Consider the following 26411-nt stretch of genomic DNA (forward strand, 5'->3'; position numbering starts at 1 on the left):
ATTCCCTCCTTGGCTGTATTTTCTTTACATCAGAATGAACCCTTCATATCATTCACAGTCTGGGGCAGCAGTGGCTCAGGTGGTTTAGCAGTTAGCCTACTAATCATATGGTTGGTAGTTCAATCCCCAGTTCCTCCTGTCTACATGCTGAAGTGTTCTGGGGGCAAGACACTGAACCCCAAGTCGTTCTTGATGGCAGGAGAGCAGTTTGATGATGTGTGAATAAGTGAATGAGAAACAGTCTGAAACCGCTATGGTGATGAAGGACTATATAAGTGCAGACCATTTATCTTTTATGATTTAATTACATCAGAGAGAGAGAGAGAGAGAGAGAGAGAGAGAGAGAGAGAGAGAGAGAGAGAGAGAGAGAGAGAGAGAGAGAGAGAGAGAGAGAGAGAGAGAGAGAGAGAGAGAGAGAGAGAGAGAGAGAGAGAGAGAGAGAGAGAGAGAGAGAGAGAGAAGAGAGAGAGAGAGAGAGAGAGAGAGAGAGAGAGAGAGAGAGAGAGAGAGAGAGAGAGAGAGAGAGAGAGAGAGAGAGAGAGAGAGAGAGAGAGAGAGAGAGAGAGAGAGAGAGAGAGAGAGAGAGAGAGAGAGAGAGAGAGAGAGAGAGAGAGAGAGAGAGAGAGAGAGAGAGAGAGAGAGAGAGAGAGAGAGAGAGAGAGAGAGAGAGAGAGAGAGAGAGAGAGAGAGAGAGAGAGAGAGAGAGAGAGAGAGAGAGAGAGAGAGAGAGAGAGAGAGAGAGAGAGAGAGAGAGAGAGAGGAGCAGGTCCTCTTTCACTAAGCTTGTTTCTACAGTAGCCCAGAAGGGACAAACTGGGTTCTTCAGTGTTTTTTCTAAGTTTCGCTGCCGGAGCTTCACCATGGACATTTGGGGAGAATCTACAACCAAGTGCAACCATTTGGTTACACTAAATCCTACACAATGCTCCTTTAAATAACAAATCGACAGAAAATCAACAACAACTTTCATAACTGATTAATTGCTGAGCAAAACATTAGGTTCAGCACCATAATCCAAATATTTTCTGCTTTCATCTTGTTGAATTTGAGCATTTGATGATCTGCTTTCTACTGTCAAGCTAAACATGTATGAATAAAAAAAATACAAATTTCGAAAAAAAAAAAATCATCCAACCCAACAGTAGTCATAATCTCCACACAAGAAGGATATAGATTATTATGTCAACCTGCGGACTACATGATCAAGAAAAGAGAGACCTTTGCAGCAGACAGCAGAAAAACAATGGAAAACAGCAAATACATGTGTACAGACTCCTATACAAACACACGTTTAAACAAACCTTCTCGTGTACACACATGGTCTCCCATAAATACATACAGTCAATGTGGTGGCCTACAGTTTGAATGAGGGAGCCATTGCTCCCATATACAACGTATCCTGCTGTTCATTCCCTGCAAAGTGGGAGCAACAGTGAAGACTCAGACTAATCCCTCTGTGATCAGATGAGATGAAGACAGCAAACGGCAGGAGGGACTAAAGGGTCTGTGCAGACTGTACATGAGAGGAGGGGAGAGGAGAGTAAGGTGATGTAAGGGACATAAAATAAAGGCAAGAGTAAAGGTAGAAAAAGAGGAAAGAACTGAAGAGAGGAAGAATGAGGAGTTGTGCCAAACAGACAGCACTGTAGTACTGCCCACTGTTGGCTCTCTGCTACACAAGCACTCCCTGAACACTGAAAATAATGCTTTCACTTCATAATGCTATATCTGACACACAGGCTGCTAACCCAGCACACACATACCTTCAGTGTGTGTGAGAGAGAGTCCAGCTTACAAACCATTATCTAAAGCAGACAAAATCTTTCATCATATGTGCATCAGTACCATAAAGCTTAACACGGGTATAAATGCACGTCTAACAAGTCTATTACTGTGGTATATTAGATACACACACACACACACACAGCAAACACACATATAATATGCATAACAAAACAAATTATGCACTTTAAAAAATGCTCCATGCATACCTGTCAGATGTAAGAACATAAAAGCACCTCGTATGTGCACATATGAATCTAAAGACACACACAAGCGCGCATACCATATTGCTGAAGCTAAATGGAGACAGGGAGACAACTGTGAGACAGCGTGATAGCTGGCAGGGACAACGGAAACATAGTGGAAAAAAACACAAGCACCTCCTCTGATGAATCAACACATACGAACAACAGCAGGGCACCACACCGGTCACAAAGACTGCACGTTGACAGATTGTTGCCATTTACCTTTTTGTGCGTCGAAACATGTTGCTAGCAGCAGAGGCTGTGTTGGCAGATGAACATGAGAGCAGCTGAGCCTCCACACGTACACACACAGAAACAAACACACACACGCAGGCAGGCAGTCAAGAAGCAGCGATTACGCTCCACACTGGCATGTCAGCTTCCTCTGGCCAGTGAAACACACACATCCACACACACACTCTCTCTCTCTCTCTCTCTCTCTCTCTCTCTCTGATGCCTCGCTGTGACTCTCACGTGAGTATGCCTTCAGGAGTGTGTGCAAGAGAGAGAAGAAAAATGTGCAAATGTCATCTGTGTTACAGATGGAGAAAAGGAGAATTTAAGTGAGGAGACGAGAGGGAGGAAGAGCAGACAGAGAGAGGGAACGGGCTGCCGAGCATCCCGCTCAGAAGGAGAGAGGATTGTGGGGCTGCTTCTCAAGGGTTGTCAAGGGTGCCAAGCCAGGAAGTGTACAGCGACAGAGGGGGGGGGGAACGGATGAGAGAAGGGGGGGGTGAGCTCAACGCAAGTAAATGCAGTACGAGTGAGAGAGAAAGAAACAGCATGTGGGAGAAAGCAAGCGAGACGGCTAGAGAGACAGAGTGAAAGCCAATCAGAGGTGGCGAGATGAGGGAGCAGTGAACTGAGGACTAATGTGAATGACAAAACAGACAGAGAGAGAGAGGGGAAGGACACTGCAAGGTGTGCTGTTCAGTGTGTTTCTGTGTATGTTACAGTTTCTAGATGAGCATTATCATACTGGCCCTGGCATCATTTAAAAAAAAGATCATTAGAGGACATGTAATGTAAACCTTATTACGCTTTTTTTAGTGACATAATGAAGAAATGTTGTTCAGTTTTGTATTTGGCATGGAGTAAATATGTTGTGCATTTCTCCAAACCATTCCAGCGCATCTACTTGAAGCGAGAAGAGAATTAAACGTTTTAGGGTAATGTTTGGGCACACATATAAATGCTGTTTTAGTTTACTGAAAACTATTGTGCCCTGTTGCTTTAGGGAAATAGTTAGCATCTTGTTAAATAAAACTGTAATATTCAAAGATTCATATGTTCAGTAGGAGCTAATGTGCCTGGAGTGCCACAGTCAGTGCAGGTGAAGACGGAAAGCCTTGAGAGGCAGACAAACATTATTGACTGAGTTTTTCACGGGCTGCATTGATAGTATGAAAAATGTAGAACTACGTCAGCCTTATCCACGGAGCACACAGAAACACGGTGATATTTTTTCTAAGATGTGAAATGCCACATTGCATGAGCTCTGGCATCATCTAATTGTCCTAGATATCACAGGAGCTGCTCTGCAATGGCCAGCCAAGTCTTTTCTCTGTGTGCGCGTGTGCATATGTGTTTCGTCCAGCCTTCTTCCCTTTGAAACAAGTCCACCAAATGTTAAAGCTGACGTGGGGTGACAGTTGCACAGTAGTGCTGAGGGGAGTAATTCAATAATGGATGCCGTCTCTAATGTGGGAGTCTGGATGGATAAAATATACATGGGAGAGAGGAGACGGGGAGCGGGGGAGGAGGCTGGTGATATCACTGAAACACAGCAGGGGGTCAGAGACAGGGATGGGTGGCATGATATCATAAGGAAGACACGATGGGGGGTTCAGTGTATCATGTGGGAGACTTCCAGGCTCTTCTGAAACATATTTCAAGTCTCAGGGTTTCAGTATTTGTTAGCTTTGCTGTCCTTCAATTCACTTTTTCCTCATTCTGCTATAAACATGCAGTCATTGCACCACCACTGTACAAGACTCCAGCTCCACCCACAGGAGGATGCCTGTAAAAATAAATTCAACAGCAGCATGAAGCAGTGGGGGAGGGGAGGGGGTTGACTGTGAGCCTCCAGCTCCAGTGTCTCCTTCATGTCATGCTGTGACATCTGCCACACGGGTCAGAGGTCACGGACAAAACACACGAGCTGACAGCAGCCAGGGTAACGCATGCATGCTTCACACAAAGAGCACACACACACAGAAGTACGTGGCCAGAGAGAGTATGGCAGTAAATTATAATTACACAGGGATACAGATAAATACTCCAGGCATGTAAAAGGCAGCATCATCGGATACCTGATACCTCTGCCGTGAGTAAGATGTATACAGAATACTAAGCAGAAGTACACACATAAAATAAATGAAGTCAAATAATAAACTCAGCTTCATACGGGAAATTAGCGCTTTGCTTCATATTTACAACACCCTAAATGGATAAACAAGACAAACAGTCATCTGACAGAGTTAGTTGATTAATATTCTGCTCACACAGAACTAAAGTGGGCAAACTGAAAACAGTAAGGCTCCGGACCACGGCAGTTTCAGAAAAATAGTTAAGGATTTCAAAAACTCGAAATGATGACAGCAAAGTATAAGCATTTGGTGGAAAATTACACCACCCGCAATGTTCAAAGGCACTTTCAGACAGCATTTTGAGCTGACATAAGACTCTTTATAAAATTCTGTCTGATTTGTGGAGTGCTTTTAGTGGCAGGAGCAGCAGTGAAAGAGAGGACACCGTCAAAAACTGAAGAATGATTAAGATGGATAGAAAAAAAAAGAAATATGCTTTCAATTAAAACCACGTCCACATGCGTTTGTAATACTGGATTTGAATAATGAGAAATGTAAAAAAAAAAAATCACTTGTTTCGTCATATTTTTTTAAAGAAAAACAAAAGAGGAGTGAAAGGGTGATATAAAAACACTGCAGGGCAAAGACAGAGTGCAGAACTGTATTTCAGCACCATGGACAGAGACTCACACACTGTTTAAGGCATTTTAACAAATATTTCACATTTTAGACGCCATAATTGTTAAAGGACAGCATTAAAGATATTTTAATCAGTTTTGTCAAACCTCTCAGGATCATTCAATTCCACTTACTGCTAAATGGCACAGAAAACGACTCCAGAGGCTTCTAATTTAGTCACTGAATGTTATCTATCTGTGTGGCGAAGCCAGCCGTATCCATCTCTGTCTCTCCCAAGAGTCAGTCCTGTTTTGGGAACCTGCCTTCAAATGTTAATATCTGGCTTTAATGTCAAAACTTTGAAGGAATTGCCATTAATCAATTCATTAAAGGGCACAAATGAAGCTGTGATAAAGCATGAGACCGTCTCTTCCTTATAACTTCCAGTTAAGATTTCCCTGTCATCTGCAAAATAACACTTTAAATAACAATAGGGCTTTCGCACCTTTGGTGCTCGGACCCTAATAATGAGTAATAATTTGAGGTTAGTGAGGTCAACTGCATCACTGATTGACTGAACTGAAGAGTACCCAATTCAATATTGTCAGTACCTGTTTAATATGCACTGGTGGACGTGAACACAACTAGATTCATTTTAAACTGAAGAAAACTGACGATTCTCAGGCAAGTATTGTGTTGTTTTTTTAAATCCTTCTGCAGTCTGTATTCAATAAAGTAAACAGACAAACAAAACAAAAATTAAATCTTGACTACCTTTAATCTGGAAAATAAAACTCCTAATTCTTTAGTGGATATAAAGTTAATATAGTAATAGTGTGAGGAGCAAAACTTCCAATGATGCTAGAATTATCTGATACAAAACATAATTCTGACTTTTGCTTAAAGGAGACCTACGTGTATCGTGCTCATTGAAGCCTGAGCTTTTCACCCAAATGAATTACTTTTACACGCGTTTAAATTTAAAACTTTGGCGACTTTTAATATGAGTATCTGACATTGTAACATTATATACACAACAGAAAATAAACAAAACCACAATTGGTCCTTTTTGAAAATGTTGACAACATGTCAGAGCACTCCTGTATGTCTGATGCCTTAATAAAGCATAAAGGAAACAAACAACACATCATTCCTTTACTAATTTCACTGACATTTGGTGGCTTAAGTCACATGTTACACATCATGAACTCCTCTGTTCTCCTTTCTCACCCACACTGCTTTCCCTGACCCACACGGGGCATTAAGGTCACAGCGTGGCTCTCCTGCTGCTGAACTTTCATTGCACAGTTCACTGGTGCAACAGATTGGGCCAGCAGAGACTTTCTATGAGTGAAAGGGCTCACACGAAACTGAGACATGCTGCAGTGTAAAAGCAAGCTTCCTACTGTACAATCACACCACCCGACCATGACTTCCTCATAACAAGCTGGAAAGATTCCAAGTCTTTAAAAACTGCTATTCCTTCCTCGTCTGTCTGTATCTTTAGCTAAGAAAACAGGGTGGTTCATTACTGTGGCCTTACAATGTAAAAAAAACAACCCAAAAAACAAACAGAAAGCTTCAAAATTAATGACATGTTTTGTCACGGCACACTAAAGTGCTCTTAAAACTCTTTATTACTGTCCAAATAGTTTTCTGACTTTCCCCGTGAGGACAGAAATTAAACTCTGAGAATACGAAAACACACACAACAACACACAGCCGCACCATCAACACCACAAATACACTCACCTGTAACTATTTTTAAATTGTCCCACACTATAAACCCACATTTAGAAATATATATAAAGGAATAATGTCACACTCACCTGCTACTTTTCCGGGGCAGAGGTAGATCCTTCTGGTGATAAAGGGAGAGAGAAAAGGGAGAGGAGAGAAAGGAGAGAAAGGAGACAGATGAGACAGGTTAGATGAGTTTCACCCATCATGCAATCTGTTTCTGCAGAACTCCCTGTTTATGGGCAAAAAAAGGTGGAAAGGCTTCTAATTTACTGTAAGTGTGGTGATTACGTGTCACTTAACATAACAATAGCCTACCTGTAATGTCTCATTATGAGCACTTTAAACAGCAGCTCAAAACTGAAACAGATTGAACTCATCACTCTGATCTTATTACTTAACGAAGAGATGCAATTAGTTGTCATGTTATGGATTTCATTTAAAATCTGTTTCCTGTTTTTATAACCTCTTATATTTTACTGCTGTTGTCTTAATTCCTACCTGTGAAGCACTTTGTTGTTTCTTAGCATATAAACAGGATGTGCATGAATCAAATTCACTGAAGGTCAAACATAAGACTGAAAGATACTCAGTGTGGGCAGCGTTGATGGATTTCTTGAGTGACAGAGGGTATAGATTTTGTATAATGGTACTTCTGGTTCCTAGCCTGGTGCGAACCAGAACCCAATTTCACTCTGGATTCGTTTGCAGTTGTTCCATCCTGCTTGGTGTAGACCTCCGGATAATTTTAACCAATCAGCACGGGCCAAAACCGGCCGACAGTCTGCTACCACTGCAACTACCTACCGCAATTGTCCACCAAAGTGTTTTTTTCCTGAGTACAGCATTTTTTTTTTTTTATTGTTTTAATAAACACCAGTAGCTTGACGAGTCTGACCGTTTATTCTGCGCTGAACGCTCAACGTGCTGCGATTTTTTTTTTCCGGTCAATGACAGTTGGAAAATATTAGCACTGAGCTTGTCACTGTCACCAGCCGTCCAATTCCAGTGAAGGAGGCGCGGGACAAACGCAGCTAACCACCGACACTGCTCTCTGATTGGTCCGCTGAACAAACGCTAATACGTGCAGTTACCAGATGGTAACAGCGAAGAAAACTGAAGCTGTGAGCCACAGTCCGCGCAGCCAGGCTAACTTGTTCCCCACTTTTTTTTACAGATGGTGGTCATTATAGTTTGAAAGTAAATTTTCTATAAAATGCGGTTTGTTGAACAATATTCATAGCACTGAAGAAGTCATTTGTACAGTATGCCACAAAGTAACATGTAAAAATGTAAGTCAGAAAAAAAAATCTTTTGTGAATTTTTCCTTTTTAAGGTTACTACTCGAAGTCAAATGTCGAATTCCCTCAGTTTCACTAACTAAAAAAGAAGAATTTCCATGAACTAAAATTAACTAAAAAAACAAACCACCTTTGTACTGATCAGCAAAACCAGGCACATTATTTTATTCCCATCCATTTGCGAGATTTATTGACATTTTCACTGGCATTTTCAGTATAACACCACTGCTTTTTACCTGCCTAAGCAACAAACTCACTGTTGGTGTGGCTGTGAAGGGATCCCTCTCCTGATAGATCAATAGTAGTTATACAAACTTTACTTTTTGCTTTTCTGTCATCTGTCATCATCTCTAAAGTCATCGTTTTGTAGCCAAAGCTCTTAAAATTTTAATTTTGCTGGCATTAGACTGGCGATTGGAAAAGGATAAACGCACTCAGAAAACATTAAATAACACGATATAGAGAAATGCTTAGTGAAAATATTACATTTTGATAAATGGAAACTAAAATTTAAATATGCAACAAACAAAACTCTGTGATATTCTATGACATGGCCCATAACATTATCAACTCTCCTGACTTTCTATGTCTAGGAAAGACGTTTTATAATTCTGTGATATTCCAGTGGGAACCCTGCCCTTTGATGGTCTTGTGTTGTGACCCCTCTGGTTCTTCTTGAGTCCCATTGAGGGGTCTACCTGCCCTGCTGCTTTAACCTTCAAATGCATTCCATGGGTTGGGACACTGAACAAGATATCCCACCGTCAAGCCCCCACTATTCTTCAAACGATCTGTCTTTAACAAAACCGTTTTGACAAACACTGGTCTTTTTCCAATATTTTTATCTAATAAGTGCACACGGCAGGGATGTGAGGTATGTATATTTTATTTAATAGCAGTATGTTGGTAAAAATCTAAAAGGGCAATGTTGTATTTTCCATTTTTACTTGATGGCGATGTTGTTGTCTTTGTAGTTCTCTGTTCGTGTGGAGTTTAAGTGAAAAGCAGCTTGTAAAATGATCCCTCCTAAGTGCTCAGAGACTTCAGAGCTTCAGGAACCGCCAGGTTAAGTGGAGCCAAAGTGAATTGTTGCTGCTATATTTATGACACTGGGACACAGCAACAAGGACTCTGATGTGATTAGGATCTACTGGGATGAATCTGAATGTTGCTTGTTGCCCATCTATTCCCAATTTAAAACCATTTAAGATTTAGTTTAGGTTAGATCAGGTTACCTGTCAATTCCTACTGTCAGCCTGTGCTGCGCTGCTTATCGTGCTATTTTCCACCACTCAATGGCCTGGCTCAAAAGATATTATCATCTGGATTTTTTTTTTTTTTTTTCCCTCAGGGAAGGCTTAATGACACTGAGCCATGTCTGTGAATAGGAATGAATCCAAGTGACCAACGACAACCACGGTCACAAGACATGAGAGGAAAATAAGGCAAGAAGAAGGGACTGCAACTGGCTTTCAAAAAAAAAAGATTCACATCCTGAAATGTCTCTCCCTCCTGTTCTCAGTCAATCTCATTCTTTGTATAAGTAAACAGGCATTACGAAATCCAAACAAAGCCAAGCTGATGAAACATGACTTGACAGCTGCAGCTTTCGTCTCCAAACAGTCTCAAAACAAGCATGCAACCCAAACTAACCCGATTCCAACACTGTGAGGTATTAATGCTTCCCCTCGTTATAAAACTACAACACGATACAATACTCATTTTTCAATACAATACTCAGATCAGTTCCGTATGTTGTGAGGTAGGAAATTTTGTGTTTGTAGTACAAAGAATCAGAAACTGACAAAAATAAAAGCCATCCAGTCAATAAGTATCCAATATAAAGAGCGGGTGGTAAAGCTCTTTAAACACATACTGATTAAAAGTCAAAAGCAATTGGACAGATTTTCTATTCGTATAAGCCTTGTTATTGTAGTCGTTCCTTGCATGGTCACCTCTTCTCTCCTTATATTAACAGGCAACTCCACCTTAATAAAAATAGCAATACTGAACTTTGTCAACTGTGTGCCACATCTGAGCTCTTCTGTTCATGAACTAACTAGTAACATTGTGTAGCCAAGTGTCCAATTAACTCAAGATGGCTTTATCCTTCAAAAGGTTCAGGCTGAGACCTTAAAGGAGTGTCCATTATTGTATATCAAATTAAATGTGATCAAGCAAATATTGTTAAGAAAATAAATGTGTGACGGTTTGCTCAAAGTGTGGATTAGTGCTCAGTTGATATTCACGTATCACAAACATGCTGGTGTTTAATAGACACATTGTAATAAGTCAGTATGGTTTCAGCTGGCTGGTTGAAAAACGAATCATTTTAATTATTTGTCTTGGGAAACTTGATGAGAGTTGTACAAATAAGTGTAGCAGCTTGGCACATGGCCCTGTTTTCAGTATTTATGACACACTACGTCGATTATCTGTGTCTGTAGCTTCATATTTCCAATCAAAACATGAGAAATCGATTTTAGTTATCCAACTCTGGTCAAGACAGTGAATGAACCATCTGACAAAATGTCAAATGAACACTTACAACTGATGTGGAAAAATGTAATTACACCTATGATGGCAGTGTGGTATTTTTAGTGAAGCAGGAGGCAGTCACTTTTTTTTTCAATGGAAGTGACATCATCTATCACAGTGAGCTAGGAGTCTAATACACTACATCATCAAGAGGAAGTGAGCTCAGCCAGGGTGACTCAGAGGAGCTCCACACGAGTCTTATATACGTGTGTGTGTGTGTGTGTGTGTGTGTGTGTGTGTGTGTGTGTGTGTGTGTGTGTGTGTGTGTGTGTGCGTGCGTGCGTGCGTGCGTGCGTGTGTGAGTGTGTATGGTTATGGGGGATAAGGGTGGCTAATGGATAAAACCCCAACACCTGCTCCCTCTCACTGTCTGTCCAATAGACAGCTACTGTACGTACTGTTGCTGTGTTACTGGTCATTCCTGTATTTCTCAGAACTATATTATCCTCAATTGACTTAACTACGACAACCTGAGCAGTAGTATCCTGTTGCGTGTAACAGAAACCCTGATGTTCATAAGAAATATGTAAATATAAACATTTAGGTACAAAAAAGGAATATTAAAATAACAGTAGGGGTACTTTCAGATGGTATGAAGACACTCAGTAAAAACTGTTATTTGTATCATCTGTTATTTGTATATCTGGGTCCAATCAGGGGTAAATGTCTGTATTATTTGTCAGCATGTGACAGATTTATTACAATAAAGAAAGGATTGTAAAGCACAACTAGCTAAGGGGTCAAAACTGAGATGGCCTGAATTCAAAATCTGACAGATATCTGCTGCACTGATTATGCACCGCGTGAGTCAATAAACCAAATTAATCAGCAGCTATTTTGCCTGTCCAGGGTTTACCCCACCTCTCCCACCTCTCGCCCTGTTAGCTGGGATAAGCTCCAGCAAAATGTGCTCCTTTTTGCACTGGTGGCCAATATATGTTTCTTCCAACTTCTCAAATGTGAAAATTTGTTTGATGTGATTTATAAGTGACTTTGAACAATTTTAAGATGACATCTTTGAGTCTAAGAAACTCACAATGGGCAATTTTCAAAACATTATGACATTTTACAGAGTGAACAATTTTGGATTAATAAAACATATCTAATAGATAAATCAATAATGAAAAAAGTTAGTAGCTTGCTGCATTTATTTCATTTTCAATTCCTTTATTGTTTTGTCTTCAGTCACTTAAATTGATCATCCTCCTGTCTGGTTGACTTTTATAATATAAGAATGCAGCTAAAATCCTGAAATAAACTATTTAATCACATTTACATTTGATCAAATAATGTATATTTCTAAATGTATTATTATCTAAAGAAGCAGGGATACGTTTTGCCCACACCAGAAATCATCAAAGTTGATCCTGACACATAGAAGACGCATAGCTGAAGTATTGATGGTGTTGGTAAAACATGTGTTGTGACATGAAAGAATTATACGAGTAATCACAGGCCTGGATGATGATGGATGTGATTGTTGATTAAAAATCATTCTGTGTCTTCATGATTACACATACTAATGCCATGACGTGTCCTGCTGTGTCCTCTCACTTCAACCACACTGTGATAACAGCACGCTGCATCCATAGATGGTGTAATCATACTGCTGTCATGTCACAGTTAGTGATAAGTCCATACAAACAATTTAACAAAAAAAAACAACCCAGAAACTCTTCTGATGTAACGTGATGTAACCATAGATGGAAAACAGCTTTAATTAAGCTGTTCTTGCAGATATGATGGAGTGTAGCCAGACGCACAGATGTCTGCACATACAAACAAACACCTCCTTCGCACATTTAATCCATTGTGCACAACCTCCGGGCTCCAAGTTACAAGTACAAGCACATTATTCACATTCTCATCTGATGCTATGCTTTGATGCAACAGGACAGTTTAAAACAGATTAAAATTTGAGACAACTTTGCATGAGCAGTGTCACGTGTTTTTTTATTTTCAGTGTATATTTACTCCACGACAAAGTCAAGGCCTACTGGAAACTAAAGAAAATAAAAATGTTAATATGCTGCTGCCCTGGGCAGATAAATGAGGCTTCTGTCCTCCTCCTGCTGCCAAAACTGACAGCAGATTGCGAGGCAAATGTCAAACAGTGTACGCTTCAGTATACCAGCATTCAAGTTTCCTTTAAAAGCTTTGAATTCACAGGTCTCCACACAGAGGTCTAAAATAATGTAACATCTTACACTAACCTTTATTGCTTTCTTGTGACATGAATGAAACGCAATTTTTTTTCATATTATACCTGTTTTGGGGAGGAAGACGGACACAAGCGTTGTGCTTTATAGGTGTCTGGCATTATAATTCAAGCCCTGCTAAAGTAGTTCAAATATTTGAAGCAATTCCCAAATATATTCTGGCCCAGATCTGTTGCTTTGATATACATTTTGCTCTCTCAGTACAAAACCTAGCCTCTCTGAATAATACTGACATCAGAAGGACATGGTGATGCAGAACAAAGCAGTGGGCACGGCAGTGAGTGACAGGACTTGGCAAAGAGAGCTGGATCTTCTGCAGTGATCACACTCTTATCCCTTGTGCTTAGCATATTGGAAATGGGCACACTGCCCAGAACAAAATATTGGACAAATTATGTGTGTGTGTGTGTGTGTGTGTGTGTGTGTGTGTGTGTGTGTGTGTGTGTGTGTGTGTGTGTGTGTGTGTGTGTGTGTGTGTGTGTGTGTGTGTGTGTGTGTGTGTGTGTGTGTGTGTGTTTAGTGCAGCCCATACTCCTACATCAGAGAGGGATGAGACACACAGCACGACTTGTGTTCGTTTGTGTGAGCGTACGAGCACGTGGGTTAAGTGTAACACACAACCTAAAACTGCTCGGGACAGCATGGTAACCTTCACCCCAGATGAAAACAGCTCATCAGTGACCTATTCTCTCCCACAGCAGAAAATACGGCTACAGACAAATAAAGTGGAATGGGCGGAGATCATGATGTTAATCATCACTGCAACTGATCGAGTTTCTATTTTTAAATGTGTCTCACCGAAAAGAAATTGGGCCTGTTGCAGCAAAGTCTGATTCTGTGATTGATTTAAATGTTTTGAATGTATATAGTTAATCAGGAAGAATCATTAAAGGACATTTGGGATGTCAAAAGACATATTGTTGCATGTCATGACCCTCTTTCACAAATGAAAAGTTTTAAAACTAGCTAATTCTCTAGGATTATCTGATTTTTTTTTAAAATTTTCTTGAGCATCAATTTTGGTATCTGCCTCAGCAATCCAGCATCAGCCAAGTTAGACTGTCAAGTACTGAGAAGTTGACTTCGGACACTCAAGATGACTCATTTACTTTGATATAGCTTCGTTTACAGCTGTAATACATTTTCCTTTTAAATCAAGTACTGACTGATTTAAAATCATAACTTTGTTAATTTTACACCCAATGTCAAATAGTTTCTGAACAGCTGTTCGAACCAAAACTTCACTTCATGCACTTAACAATTGTGTCAAATTAATGACTTGAAAAGGAGCCATTAATAGAAAACGGGATTATTCTCATTTACATGTTCAGTCACTATATCGGTATCAACGTTGATCAAGTTGAAAGGGACTCAGCTCTGCCTCAGTTTTAACCCTAGTTAGTTTGGTGTCCACACTCGTAGATTATCATTGCGTTAATCATCTGTGTGAACCACAAACATGCATGTACAGACTCAAAGTCCTTTTCTTCCCTTCTCTCTCTGTCTCTCTGGTGTGAAAGTGGATCCAGGCAGTAAGGGGATCCACATATTGTAATGGCCTCTTAAATGGGTTCGACTGTAGCCCACAGCTGCTGCCTACTTCTAATCTATGTAAACCCCTCCACCCCTCCTCCTGGCCTTGGGCCCTTTCAGCCCGTCCTGCTGCTGGTAGTTGGTCTTCCTCCCTGAGGGCACACAGGGCTGTTAGGCCACCATTAGTCCTGCTAATGGGCCCAACAACTGTACCACATCCTCAGCATTTAGACCTCCTTTGTCTGAGATATGGATATCGACCAAGGGTAGGGGCGGGGGTTGGGAGTCAATTTGATATGTACATATAAGCATGAATTCTATGCACGCACACACAGAAACAAACTAACACAAGATGCTTGGTGTAGCCACAGTATGAATGTACATACAGACACACATTAAAATGCACTCAGCGTCTGACTAAAATCAAAAGTGCAGTTTGACTCACCAGTAGTCTTCCTGTAAGTGCACAAGTCTTTTTATGTGTGTCTATGTCTTCTTGGTTATAGTTCGATATAAAGTCTATCATGCAGAAATGTCTGTGTGTGTCTCTGTCCTGCTGTGTCTCTACATGTACATTACATTTAAAGCTTCATGATCACGTCAGATTGCCTACTGCCGCCCCGCCAGACTGCCTACTCCATTTCCACGGAGGGTGTCGATATCCATATGTGAGATTCAGATACAATTAACTTCCGAAGCAATATTTCAATCATGAGGAACACTGAGCTCAGCAAAGTCTCAAAGAACTCTGCCAAACCATCACTCGAGCATAAAACAGTCAATGAGCGGAACCTAATTATGTTTTAACAAGTTCTGGCAGCCAGAGCTACATTACAAATTTGATCTGAAAGTCGTAACGTCAGTGATGTACAGGATCTATCTCCTGGTGTGAGGAGTTAAGCAAGTGTAAGAACACAACTCAAGTACATCAAAGAAGATAATTTAGAGTGGAGCTTAGAGTATATTAAAACATTAAAATGTCAAATATTCACCGTTTCCATCTCCTTCAATATGCTGATTTGGTGCCTTTTTAAAAAAAAAAAAAAGTATCTTGTATATGTTTAAATTTTTAACTTTCTCTAATTTTTGGAGGGACAAAATAAGACAACTGAGGTTGTAACTTCAGACGGTTAGAACTTGGGATCGGCATATTGACATATCATTTGACATTTCATAGAATAGCCGCCAATTGTTTAACACAAAAACATAACTGACAGGTTAATTGGTAGTGAAAGTAATTAATTGGAGCTAGAGCCAAATCTTATTGTATATTAATCAATTTACAGCATTTATGCAACAATCTATCTGGATCTAATTATTGTTAAGGTCACATTTTAACGTGAAAAATGCTCAAAATTGGTTGGTTTCGGTTTCTCAAATGTGTAGGGCAACTTTGGCTTCGGGGAATCTTGATAAGACATATTTCTACAAATTTATTTGATTTGATTTTACTTGATTAGTTTCACACGTCCACACAGAGGAACACCTCGCAGGAAGCCTTCAGTAACTTGACATGTCTGTCTAATGTACAACACGGACGAAGTGACGAGCCAACATCATGCAAATGTAACAGAGTAATCTTTTCCACCTCTCCTTTAAGTAGACCAATACTCAACATATGACTGACTACTACAGAATTGGGCCGTGTTTGAAGTGACGTACCTCTCCTAGTACACTAAGATATCGTACTCTTACTTGCTAGTACACTGCCTTGTGTAGTACATGAATTTTGAACAAGGTAGTGTTGTTTCAAATTGTACACTGCCATTCTGCACCTACCGGAAATACCAATTACATATTAATGGAACACCTGCCAACAAATCGACAAACTTTGATTATTTTGACTAGAAATCAAGCTGTTCTGCGCCCTCTGTTTAAACAAATAACAAATAAACAAACTGATGGCTTACTAATGACCTAAAACACTTAATGTCGATGGTCCCTCCCTTTCCGCTACGTAGCCAAGATGGCGAGTGAGGAAGTGTGTGGAAAGTGTCCAGCTTTTCACACTCCATTTTTGGACCATTTTGAGTGCACCATCCAGGTTCTCATAGTGCACTGCATGTTTCCATACTTTACAGTGTGAATGCACTTATGCACTCAAAATAAAGTATTTTCTACATAAGAATATCATTTGGGATAACATTAGTCAGATTATTAAGAAATTCAAAGATGAAACGGGTCTGAACCTACTGATGCGGCATTTCATTAAAGTAAATGTTCCAAAAATGACACATTAAGGAAAGTTTGTCAACATTTTACCATTCTTAATACATTCCACGGCCTACATAGTTATAATTGTATTACCTCTAGGTGTTTGCTGTAAATGGAAGATGGACTGTTCATTTCACTGTTACAAACTAGCATGATCTGTCAGGTGTTAGTTTCCCAAATATTGTGTCCTGTACTCAGTTTTTCAATGTATTAATAAATATTTAGATATGAACAAAGTACATTTGAAGTCTGTAAGAATTGTATTATATTGGCTATTCCTAGTTGAAATGAAGCTTATTTATGCAGTCTAAAACATGTTGTTTATGGTCTTGTGCCTTCACATCCTACTCTCTATGAACCCATATGGGCCTGTATCTTTGTAAGATTTGTATAAAATGCTATTTAGACTAAAGCATATTCAAGGGAATTATAAATTATTTTAAAAGGCTGTCAAGGGTTGTCTGTATTGCTTTAGATTCTACATGTGTGTGGGCAAGGAACCACCAAACACAGTAGCGAAAACTCTAATTTGTATTTGTAAAACTCTTGCTGTTATTGTGAATCGTAAATGTGCCCTCTGTTAGGATAGAAGACAAATTAACGGATCAGCTCCAAGTTTGTGATGAATGGTTACGTTTAGGAAACACGGGGGTTGGAAAAAAAAGTTCTTACCTGCAGCCTCCGTCTTCGGATGATCCCAGAATCATCCATGGCGCGTGTCCAGGTTTTACACACCTGTCGGCAGGTCTCGTGGCTCCCGTGGTTTTCTAGGTGACCAGGCGAGAAGAAGGCCCAGTCTCGCGTGGTTTTCAGCGAGCCAGCACGGTTTGACAATTCACTACTGTACCCAAATTCCTGTCAGAGTGACGCACGCTTTTAACGTCGTTTGCCAGCCAGAAGCAGATGATATCCGGTGATTTTTTTTTTTTTTTTTTTTTTTTTTTGCAGTCTAAGTGGTGCTAATGTGGTCAATATGATAAATAACAATGCTGCTCCTTTATCTTATCTCGCGCTACAAACAACAAACTGCACTCAGGTTTGACCAAAGTGTAAAAGGTGGCGCTCCTGTGCTCGACCACAGCCGACATCCCATGCTGGCAGACACCGACAGACACTCCTGACTGGGCTGCTCTGTGGTGAGAAGTGCTGAATAAGCGACAGGCTCTCAGCGTGCTCTGCATGAGCTGAAGTCCAGCTGGGAGACAGAGAAGCCCGCACCGCCAGACCGAACGTTATCACACCACAGATTAGATAAAGCCAACAAGTTTGCAGACATCTTCATCCCCGGACACCCAAGCGAATCACAGCCCAAGACAGAAAGCATCCCCTAAAACTCTTCAATGCACCAATAACAGCCGAAATAAATTAACTCAACCACTGTCATCATTTGAAATGCCTCTATCACAACGATCCTGTGTTGGTCGGAATCCTCTACATGATCCAGGAGTCCATGAGCAGCCAGATCTCATAAAGACAAGTCTAGGAGCTGACAGGCACCAGCGCATGCCTGTAAACAGAGTTCAATACGTGCATACTTGATATTTAACGACAGATCTCCCATTACATGACACGTTCAAACGCTGTCTGAACATATGTGCATTGAAAAACAGGCAGGATCAGTGAGAACCTGCAGCGACTCTAGACGTCCATCTGGAGACAGAAACAAACACATCGGCAGTGACAGCAGGTGGATCTCTCCTCGTTTTCGTCCTCTCGAGACGCGGGTTTGTCCGTTTTATCTTGATAAGGTGTGTTTACTTTGTTCTTCTCGGGTGAAACGCCGCTTTTTTTCGTGAAAAAAAAAAAAGATCAGTGGTTGCCTCACAGGCTTCGCTCCATCCTCGGCTCCTACCACCCACTTCCTACAACCAAACCACGTTTAACCCCTCAACGACCGGAGACTCCGAGCAACACCGAGACCACTTGAGATGTGGGAGTTATATTCATCCTGTATTTCTGTATGAGGAGTTTTAGGTGGGAAGTGTAAAGGAATAAAGTGTAACATGCTCCAAAAGATTTTAAGAACTGTGAGATTGTAAATAGTGACGCATTATTGATGAGAAAGGGGCATATTATCTGTGCCTCATTTATTGGCCCTTGCATTGCAAAATGATTTTGCCACCATTACTTGCTCTCATTGGAGTAAATGGTCATTAACACAGAGGAACAACAATTTAGAGATGTAAGGATTAGTTGATTAATTAGTTAATGACAGAAAATGAATAGCCAACTCTTTTTATAGTCGATTAATCGTTCTGAGTAATTTTTTTGTGCTGAAAAATGATGCAATTGTCTGATTCCAACTTGTAAAATGTGAACATTTTAGTCCTCCAGGATAATAAACTGAACATTTCAAAGACCAAACAGCAGATTGGATTAATCAAGAACATAATCAACAGATTCATCTATAATGAAAATAATTATCATTTACAGTTTGTTTACATGCATGAATGTATCTTTGGTTAATTTGACATCTCACCTAAAAATCCCCTCCGCCGCAGGGTGTTTGGGTTATTGAGTTACTTCTAAGTTTAAGAGTTTACACAGTCATGTCTGTTCAGTGTGACTGACGTCGTCTCACTGAATCAATAGTCAGCAAAGCCTGCCTTCATGCTTCCACTGCTATTTCAATGAAAAATGGCATCAAGTGTTATGCATTATTCAACATTCCCACCTGTCACACACAGGATTCATTGCCATACAACAGTTACTGGTATGCATGATCCACATGCTAATGACTGAACACTGGTTTAGAGATTCCCACCGTGGTGATTTCAGAGACTGAGACCTTTTGGGCTGTTTACAGATGAACTGTTTTCTGTTGGTCTAATTTTAAGATCTCCTGCCCCTGCTGAGTCAGCAAACAGATGACAATGTATCATCAATACAGGGAATCCACACTCATCAACACCAAAGGAGAATGACCACCACACCGTAGTAATGACTGACTACACTGAAACATTAAACACTGTTAAAAATTCTCGCAGGAAAGAAACAGAAAAGAAAAAAGAAAAAATGTTGGTCAAAGGTGGTTTGTGAGAGGGATCGATGTGAAGAGATAGAAAAACACACAGGAGGGCAGGCAGCTGGTCCGACTCCAGAACCGAGGAAGACAAGAGGGAGACAAAGTGGCTTTTGGCATCGTGGACTTCATGATCCTTGCATGTCTCTCGGAGCAGACGGAGTTGCTGGTCTTTAGTCCATCCCAACATGAGATTTACTGCTGACCAGAGACGGAATAAGTATTAACTCAAGTAAAAGTAACAATAGAGCAAAGTAAAAAAAAATACTCCATTACAAGTAAAAGTGCATAAACAATCCTACCTAAGTAAAAGTACATAAGTGTTAGCAGCAAAATGTAATTACAGTATCAAAGTAAAAGTACTGGTTTGGTCCCACTGACTGATATATTATCATATATGACATTATTAGATCATTAATAGTGACGATTTAGTGTACAAGCAGCATGTTACTGGTGTGGCTGCTGCAGGTTTGAACTTTACATCCAGCTCTATATCCAGGGATGGCAGATAAATCTGAAGGGTCGTCAGGTAATTACTGAGATAGGAAAGAAGAACAAACAAAGTTGTAATCGAGAAATTAGTTTTCTGTTTTTGGACTTTGACCTTGACCTTGAACCATTTGAACATTTATTGAAATTAAAACCATGTGAGAAGTTGGTCCATCTGGTATCTGTACTTCAAGTACTTTAAGGACTGGGTGGTTTTAACTCTTCTGCCATAAATCACTGTTGGAAGATGGTTCATCTTTTCCAAGTCCAATGCACATAACACGTATGTTGAACTACTGGAATGAGCTACAACACAGCTCGAACTAATAGTCCACAAAGACATAAAAGCTTGTATTTCTAATAATATTTGTGACTGTTTGAATAGTGTAGTGATTGTGCGTATGTGTGTGACGGATTTCAGAGGATAATTTTCTGTGTTGTGATTCTGTGAATATGTAATTTCCTCTCTCCTATCTAAATGATCTAAATGAGAATTTCTGAATTAAAAAAGTTGAACTAACTAAACTTACATCAAGTCAACTCTCAGTCTCAAGTTTTACACCAACGAGCCTGAGAAGGCCATAAAGCCTAAAAAAAAAAAAATACATTTGATTTCTAAAGGAAGCTTGCCGTTTTGTATTTCTTTAATCACAGACACATTTAAATCTAAACATTATCAATTACGTCCTTCCACAAATTTATCCACTAGTTAGATGTGGTAATCTGGATGATCTAAACTGACCTGAAAGAGGCTCGAACCCTTTAAAAAAAAAAAAAAAAAAAAAATCAAACTACTTCTAAATTGACCTTTATCATAACTGCGATATTTTAAATGTTGAATTGTCTAGTTAACTGTTTATAAAATCATGCAATTGTTTACGCTGCATAATATTATGTTGGGGAACCTGTCAGCAGGAACATATTACAATTTCTACATATTAAACATGGATCTAAGTACGTTGCCATGGTGCTTTAATTGCCCTACTCTGATCTTACACAAGGCATTAAAAATAAGAAACGGCAGGATATTATCCAGGACCATAAAGACTAAAACGGTCATCAGCGTGTCAGCAGGTGAGAAATTATGTTTGGTGATTGACCCAGTTACCAGCTAGTCTGACTTCTCCACCACATTTAGCTTATGCTGCCTTTTCTTATTAATATTAAATAATGAATGAAGGCGCATTAATTTGACATCTTTTTGTTCATTAGGTGCTGTGAGATTTGGGGAGGGGAGGAGTTGGCAGAGTGGAGCTCGAACAAGGCACAAGAGCTTTTCCTAGTGCTCTGCAAAGGCTCTCAAAAAATGATGTCACCCTTTTCTACAGGATGCCCCGAGGGAGGTCACACCGGGTCAGCTCTCTGCAGCCAAAAGCTCGGCAGGGCTGCGTTGTTGGAATATGCCTGCCGCTTGCGCGATCCCATTTCCCGTCCTGGTAAGCCTGTCTCACAAGAGCCACGTCAGCTCATATCTCTTCATAGACTGCAAGCACCTCCCCCTGCATCCTAATCTGCTCAGGGTGTGCAAATACAAACGGTAACATACAGGCATCAGAAGGGGGGAGAGTCATGCAACACATTAACCACTTTACAAGATGACATAACATTAAACATCTGTTAAATTCAATTCACCCAGGTGAAACCAAAATTGGAGAATTTGGTAGATTTACAGTATTTCTGCTGTACAATTCACCCTTAATCTGGCTAAATTTAAATTTATAATATTTCAAAAGGAGTCTGGCAAACATTCCTGATTTATCCATTAAACGTAGACAAGGGTTTAACAAAAGCTCAACAACATTTTGAACTAAAATGATACCGAGTTGCTTTTAACATAAATCACTCCAATTAAAAAATACAATTCTTAATTTTTTTACCATAGTTGTGTGACAAATGTTTCTCTAACGCCAAGATCTGCATGAAACTTTGACTGAGGGACTGTCGTGTGTGATGGCTGATCTGCTTCTCACACTTTTCACGTTTGACAGGAGTTCTTGCTCCCACAATGCAATGCGCATTTATAAAATATTGGTAAAAACCCATGCAGAAAGTTCCTTCGTATTAACACGGTACATTGAGCTGTATTTTTTTTTTTTACAGTGTATGACTTTATATACATGCACCAAGACCAAGGAACTGGTCAAATTAAATGCAATGCAGTCGTTATTAACGTTACTAATCACATCTGCGGTTTTCTTTCAACATGTCAAAATGCCCATTAAAAGGTCTATATCATAACAAAACTATCGGTGTGATTTTACAGCACTGTATTTACTGACGCATAAATGAGGCAACAAGGCTCAACAACATGCCTACATCTGCACATCTTTTAGCACCAAACCCTTCTCCTGTATCCATTTTAGCCTCTTCATCTCCTCCCATTGTCTTCCTCATTTATACATTCACTCTCTTTCAATAACTCTCCCTGTTCCGCACATCTACTTCTTTGGCACAATGTTTCCTTAAAACACCGTACAGCTCCTGCCCTCAGCTCTTTTCTAGCCCTGTCTGTGAAGAAGTGGGTCACAGACTACAGCTATGCTAAAAGCCGAGTCTAGAAAGAGGAGCTTCTCTAAATAAAACACCATACAATCAGCAGTCTCTGGGGTGCCTCGTCAAACATACATAAAACTACAAAGATGAAGAGAAGAGGGGAAGGAGTTCAAGAGGGAGAAATATGTATATGCAACTTGATTAATTGATGGGTAAAGTGGGTTTCTGGCCTCGTTTCTAAAGACAGAACTATTTCTACTATATACAAAGCGCTACTGCACTGACGTTACATCCACCATTTTGACCAAGCAAATATAAACAGGCATCTCTTATCGACTCCACAAATGTGTTTATTGGACGGTTTCCTGGTTGTTGTCTTTTTAAATTATTGGGTGATTGTTGATTGGTTATCAGTTGTCTAGTGGTTTAGTGTTGACTGTTGATGTTATCTTTCTGACTTTTTACTTTTACATGTGTACTAAGTTTACAAGGTTAATTACTTTGTCACACGTAAGAGAGAAAAAAATAATTGCATATTAAGTCAAAGACTGCTACAAAAAAGTAATTATCGTAAATACAGTGAAAATATGTCAGAATTATAGCCTCATTCAAGAAAACTATATCTCCCAGGCATCAACTGAGAATTTGACATTACTCCAGTTTTTTACATTTTGGGGCAACAGGGACACCATGTGGACAAGAGCAGCTACTCCAATTAAAAGGAGCCAACATATGTGGAGTGGGCCAAGCAAAATGTCAGGGCTCCCCGATCCAAGAACGTGCAGATCAAACTACTCAGACTACTGTGGGAATACCCAGTACTGTATATGACATAGAGCAAATATTTAATGATGATACTCATTTGAGTAACAGTTCAAAGTAAAGTGGTGACTTATCTGCTGAATTATCTTTAAATCTTTAGGCAGGATGGAGCCAACATGAAATGCCAGGTGGACATTTCTGCAGTTAAATGAAGAGCTGGCACAGACGATGGCATTTACAAAACACTGAGCCACCTGATACTTTTAATAAGAGGGTGCAGATTGCCTTTGATATTGCCTTTGATATACTCACCAAAACAAAATCAACAAATTAGCTAGCACCACTTACTAAACAATAAATAGGTCTTTTTCTTTCTTTTTTTTTTAAGAAATAGCATATGGTCCAATAAAAACAGGAATTCGTTCTGTAGTCCTTGTTTTTTTCAAATCACAAATGATAAATTGCTGCGGACACTTTCGGTGAAATTAATAGGTGTTATTTGCTGATAGTTCATATTTTATTCCATTTTCATACCCAGGCAACATATTTATTATTTTAAATATTAGTGATAAATCTATCAAGTAATTATTTCTTGTGATGATATTCACAAGTTCAGTCTGAAAGGTTTAATGTATTTGTGCATCTTTTTTTTTTGCCTAAAGAAGAAAATGAGATCAAGGAGACTGTTGCATTTGAAGCTACTTACAAAAACTCAACTCTGGGACAAATATCTCCTCCTAGTAATTTTGTTTGACTCATGCTGGAAGCATTTCAAATGACTTAAGACCGTTTTGCCGCCAAGCGTTCATTCATGAAAGCTTTCTATGTCTGTAGTGGAAAAGAACCAGTGCAATCCAATTAGCATTTTTTTAAAGAGATAAAAAGAAACTGGGACTACGTGTAAGGACCTCTGGGATTTCGAGACAAGCTGACCCGATGTGACCTGGGTTGTGATGCGCAGGCGCTGTCCTTCGTGCTGAAACAGGCACACAAATCACAGCTCGTGGTCAGATGGAAGCTTTGAGGTTTTTGTTTTGTCTTAATGTATTCACAAAATGTTGCAACTAATGATTCTTCTTTTAATTATTGGTGTCATGTTTATTGTATAAAATGTCCAACAATAGTTAAAACTGCCCAAAACAAATTCTTTAAGTCTTCAAATTTCTTGTTTTATTTGACCAACAGTCGAAATAACAAAACAAATTCATCTTAAAGTATTATACAATTTCAAGTTTGAACCAGAAGATATTTGTGTTATTGACACCTAACATGATTATCACACTTATTCACTTACTCACCCAGCAGTGTTTTAGGTTTAGTCTGTGTTACCATATGGCCCTAAAATTTTCCACGGACAAATCTGTAAAAATGTTTTCATTTAACATGCTGTTGGTTTAAGGAGAACAGAATATTTTAAAGGCAACACACCACATTTAACAAGTATATCAATATAGTATATTTTGACAAACAATAAGTCCTTAGCTGTAGACAAAAATACTTTTGTGGCCTTGATTCAAACAACGTTAATTAAACCTTTTAGGTCGATCTGTATAATCGTCTTAATCAGATATACTCTTCAAATCAGCCTGGATCTTTGACTGATCTTTTTTTTTTGTCTCTCTATGGCTCTGCTCTCCTATTTTGACAAAGGGAACAAACAGTACATGTTCCAGTCGTCCTCGCTGAGCGTCTGCAGTGACTCATTCTGCTAGATCTCGTTAGATCACCTACAGTCTGTAATTAATGGAAAAACCAACTAGCTGCCAAATATCAGCAGGTTCTTAACTGCTTAACCCCATGTGTACCTCAATGAATGTCGTCTGCAGACACTGGGCTATTGCTTTTGGTTAACTAAGAGATATTTTATATCATTTTATTTTTTTCTATTCATTTTTTGTGATATTAACAAACATGCAGAAGGCACATAGTGCAAATAACAGATTTAAGGTGAATATCAAAAGAAAAATGTGCAGCGTTGTTTGCCTAAAAACTAGGACGGCAAGTAGAAATGAATCTTCAATGACTGACTACGTGTCAACAATTGCTTGTACAGTGACCTTTCTTAATTATGTGTTCATAGATCAAAGTCTGGAAGCCTCTGCCCCATAAACCACTCCATTCATTCACTATGGAACCATGGCAGGGTGCTCTGATAGAATTACATTAGACAGTCTTAAGATGAGACACATCACCACTTTAGTCGTCTGCAGGCATGGGCTATTTTTAATCCCACACAGTCAGGTGTTGGAAAAATTACTCAAGAGGCTTGGTTCAAAATCAAACACATCGGACATTTATTCTCGCAAGAAGGAGCAACTACATGCACCCTCAAAGAGAGGTATCCAGCATTGCTCCCCCCAGCAGTTCTCTACAGCAGGGCTCCCTCCAGCAGTTCTCTAGCATGGCTCTCCAGCAGTCCTCCCCAACAGTCCTCACCCCAGCCGGGCTCTACCCAGCCTGGTTTCCCCCGCAGTCCTCTTTTTCAGGGCTTTCCTCAGGGCAGCTTTTATACAGTTGACAAACAGTCAACAAACTAGATAGTCTGGAAAAGGTGGTGGAGAGGAGGACGCTGAACAAACTATTGTCCATCTTGGATAATCCTGTCCACCCTCTCAACCACCTGCTGCAGGGACAGTGGAGCATTTTCTCTAAAAGATTCCTCCAGCTCCGCTGTCACAAGGACAGATACAGGAGATCATTCCTGCCCACTGCCATAAGACTTTACAATAACTCACCTCTGGCAAAATCCATCACAGTACAATAACACTGTTGACCGTGTTTCTTGGTTGCTTGTATATTGTATGTATATTATATATATAGATATATACTGTACTGTATGTATATATATACATATATATATGTTGACTGTGTTTATTGGTTTGTTGTATATAATATATATAGATATATAATGTACTGTATATATACTGTATATACTGTGCATTTTATATTTTATGTTTATATTTTTTACTGCTATTTTATTTTATTGCTTTTCTATTATATTATTCTATTCTATTATTATTTTATTCTATTGTTTCTATTATTGCTTCTATATGTATGCTGCTGTGGCGAAAAAATTTCCCCTCGGGGATTAATAAAGTATATATACCTACCTACCTACCAGTTGACAGTCACTCCCATTCCCTTTG

The 26411-nt window shown here is 39.6% G+C and overlaps 1 protein-coding gene across 3 annotated transcripts in view; it reads right to left on the reverse strand.

The window, feature by feature from the left end:
- Nucleotides 1-18345, reverse strand: part of LOC138620260 (microtubule-associated serine/threonine-protein kinase 1-like) — a 78288-nt gene extending 59943 nt beyond the window's left edge. Inside the window, exons 1-2 of one of the 3 annotated variants that reach the window (XM_069697287.1) lie at nt 17172-18345; nt 6784-6812 (exon numbers count right to left, since the gene is read on the reverse strand). In XM_069697287.1, coding sequence (XP_069553388.1) covers nt 6784-6812; nt 17172-17210 — 68 coding nt within the window. In that variant the 5' untranslated portion in view covers nt 17211-18345. Of the gene's footprint in view, nt 1-2249; nt 2648-6783; nt 6816-17171 lie in introns of those variants that run through there. The other 2 variants (XM_069697286.1, XM_069697288.1) reach the window with 2 other exon arrangements.
- Between the last annotated feature and the right edge of the window lie 8066 nt (nt 18346-26411).

Source organism: Brachyistius frenatus, unplaced genomic scaffold, assembly GCF_029030835.1.
Source record: "Brachyistius frenatus isolate BFR_SWC_R1_liver_20210118 unplaced genomic scaffold, ASM2903083v1 Contig_23, whole genome shotgun sequence".
Lineage (NCBI taxonomy): Eukaryota > Metazoa > Chordata > Actinopteri > Embiotocidae > Brachyistius > Brachyistius frenatus.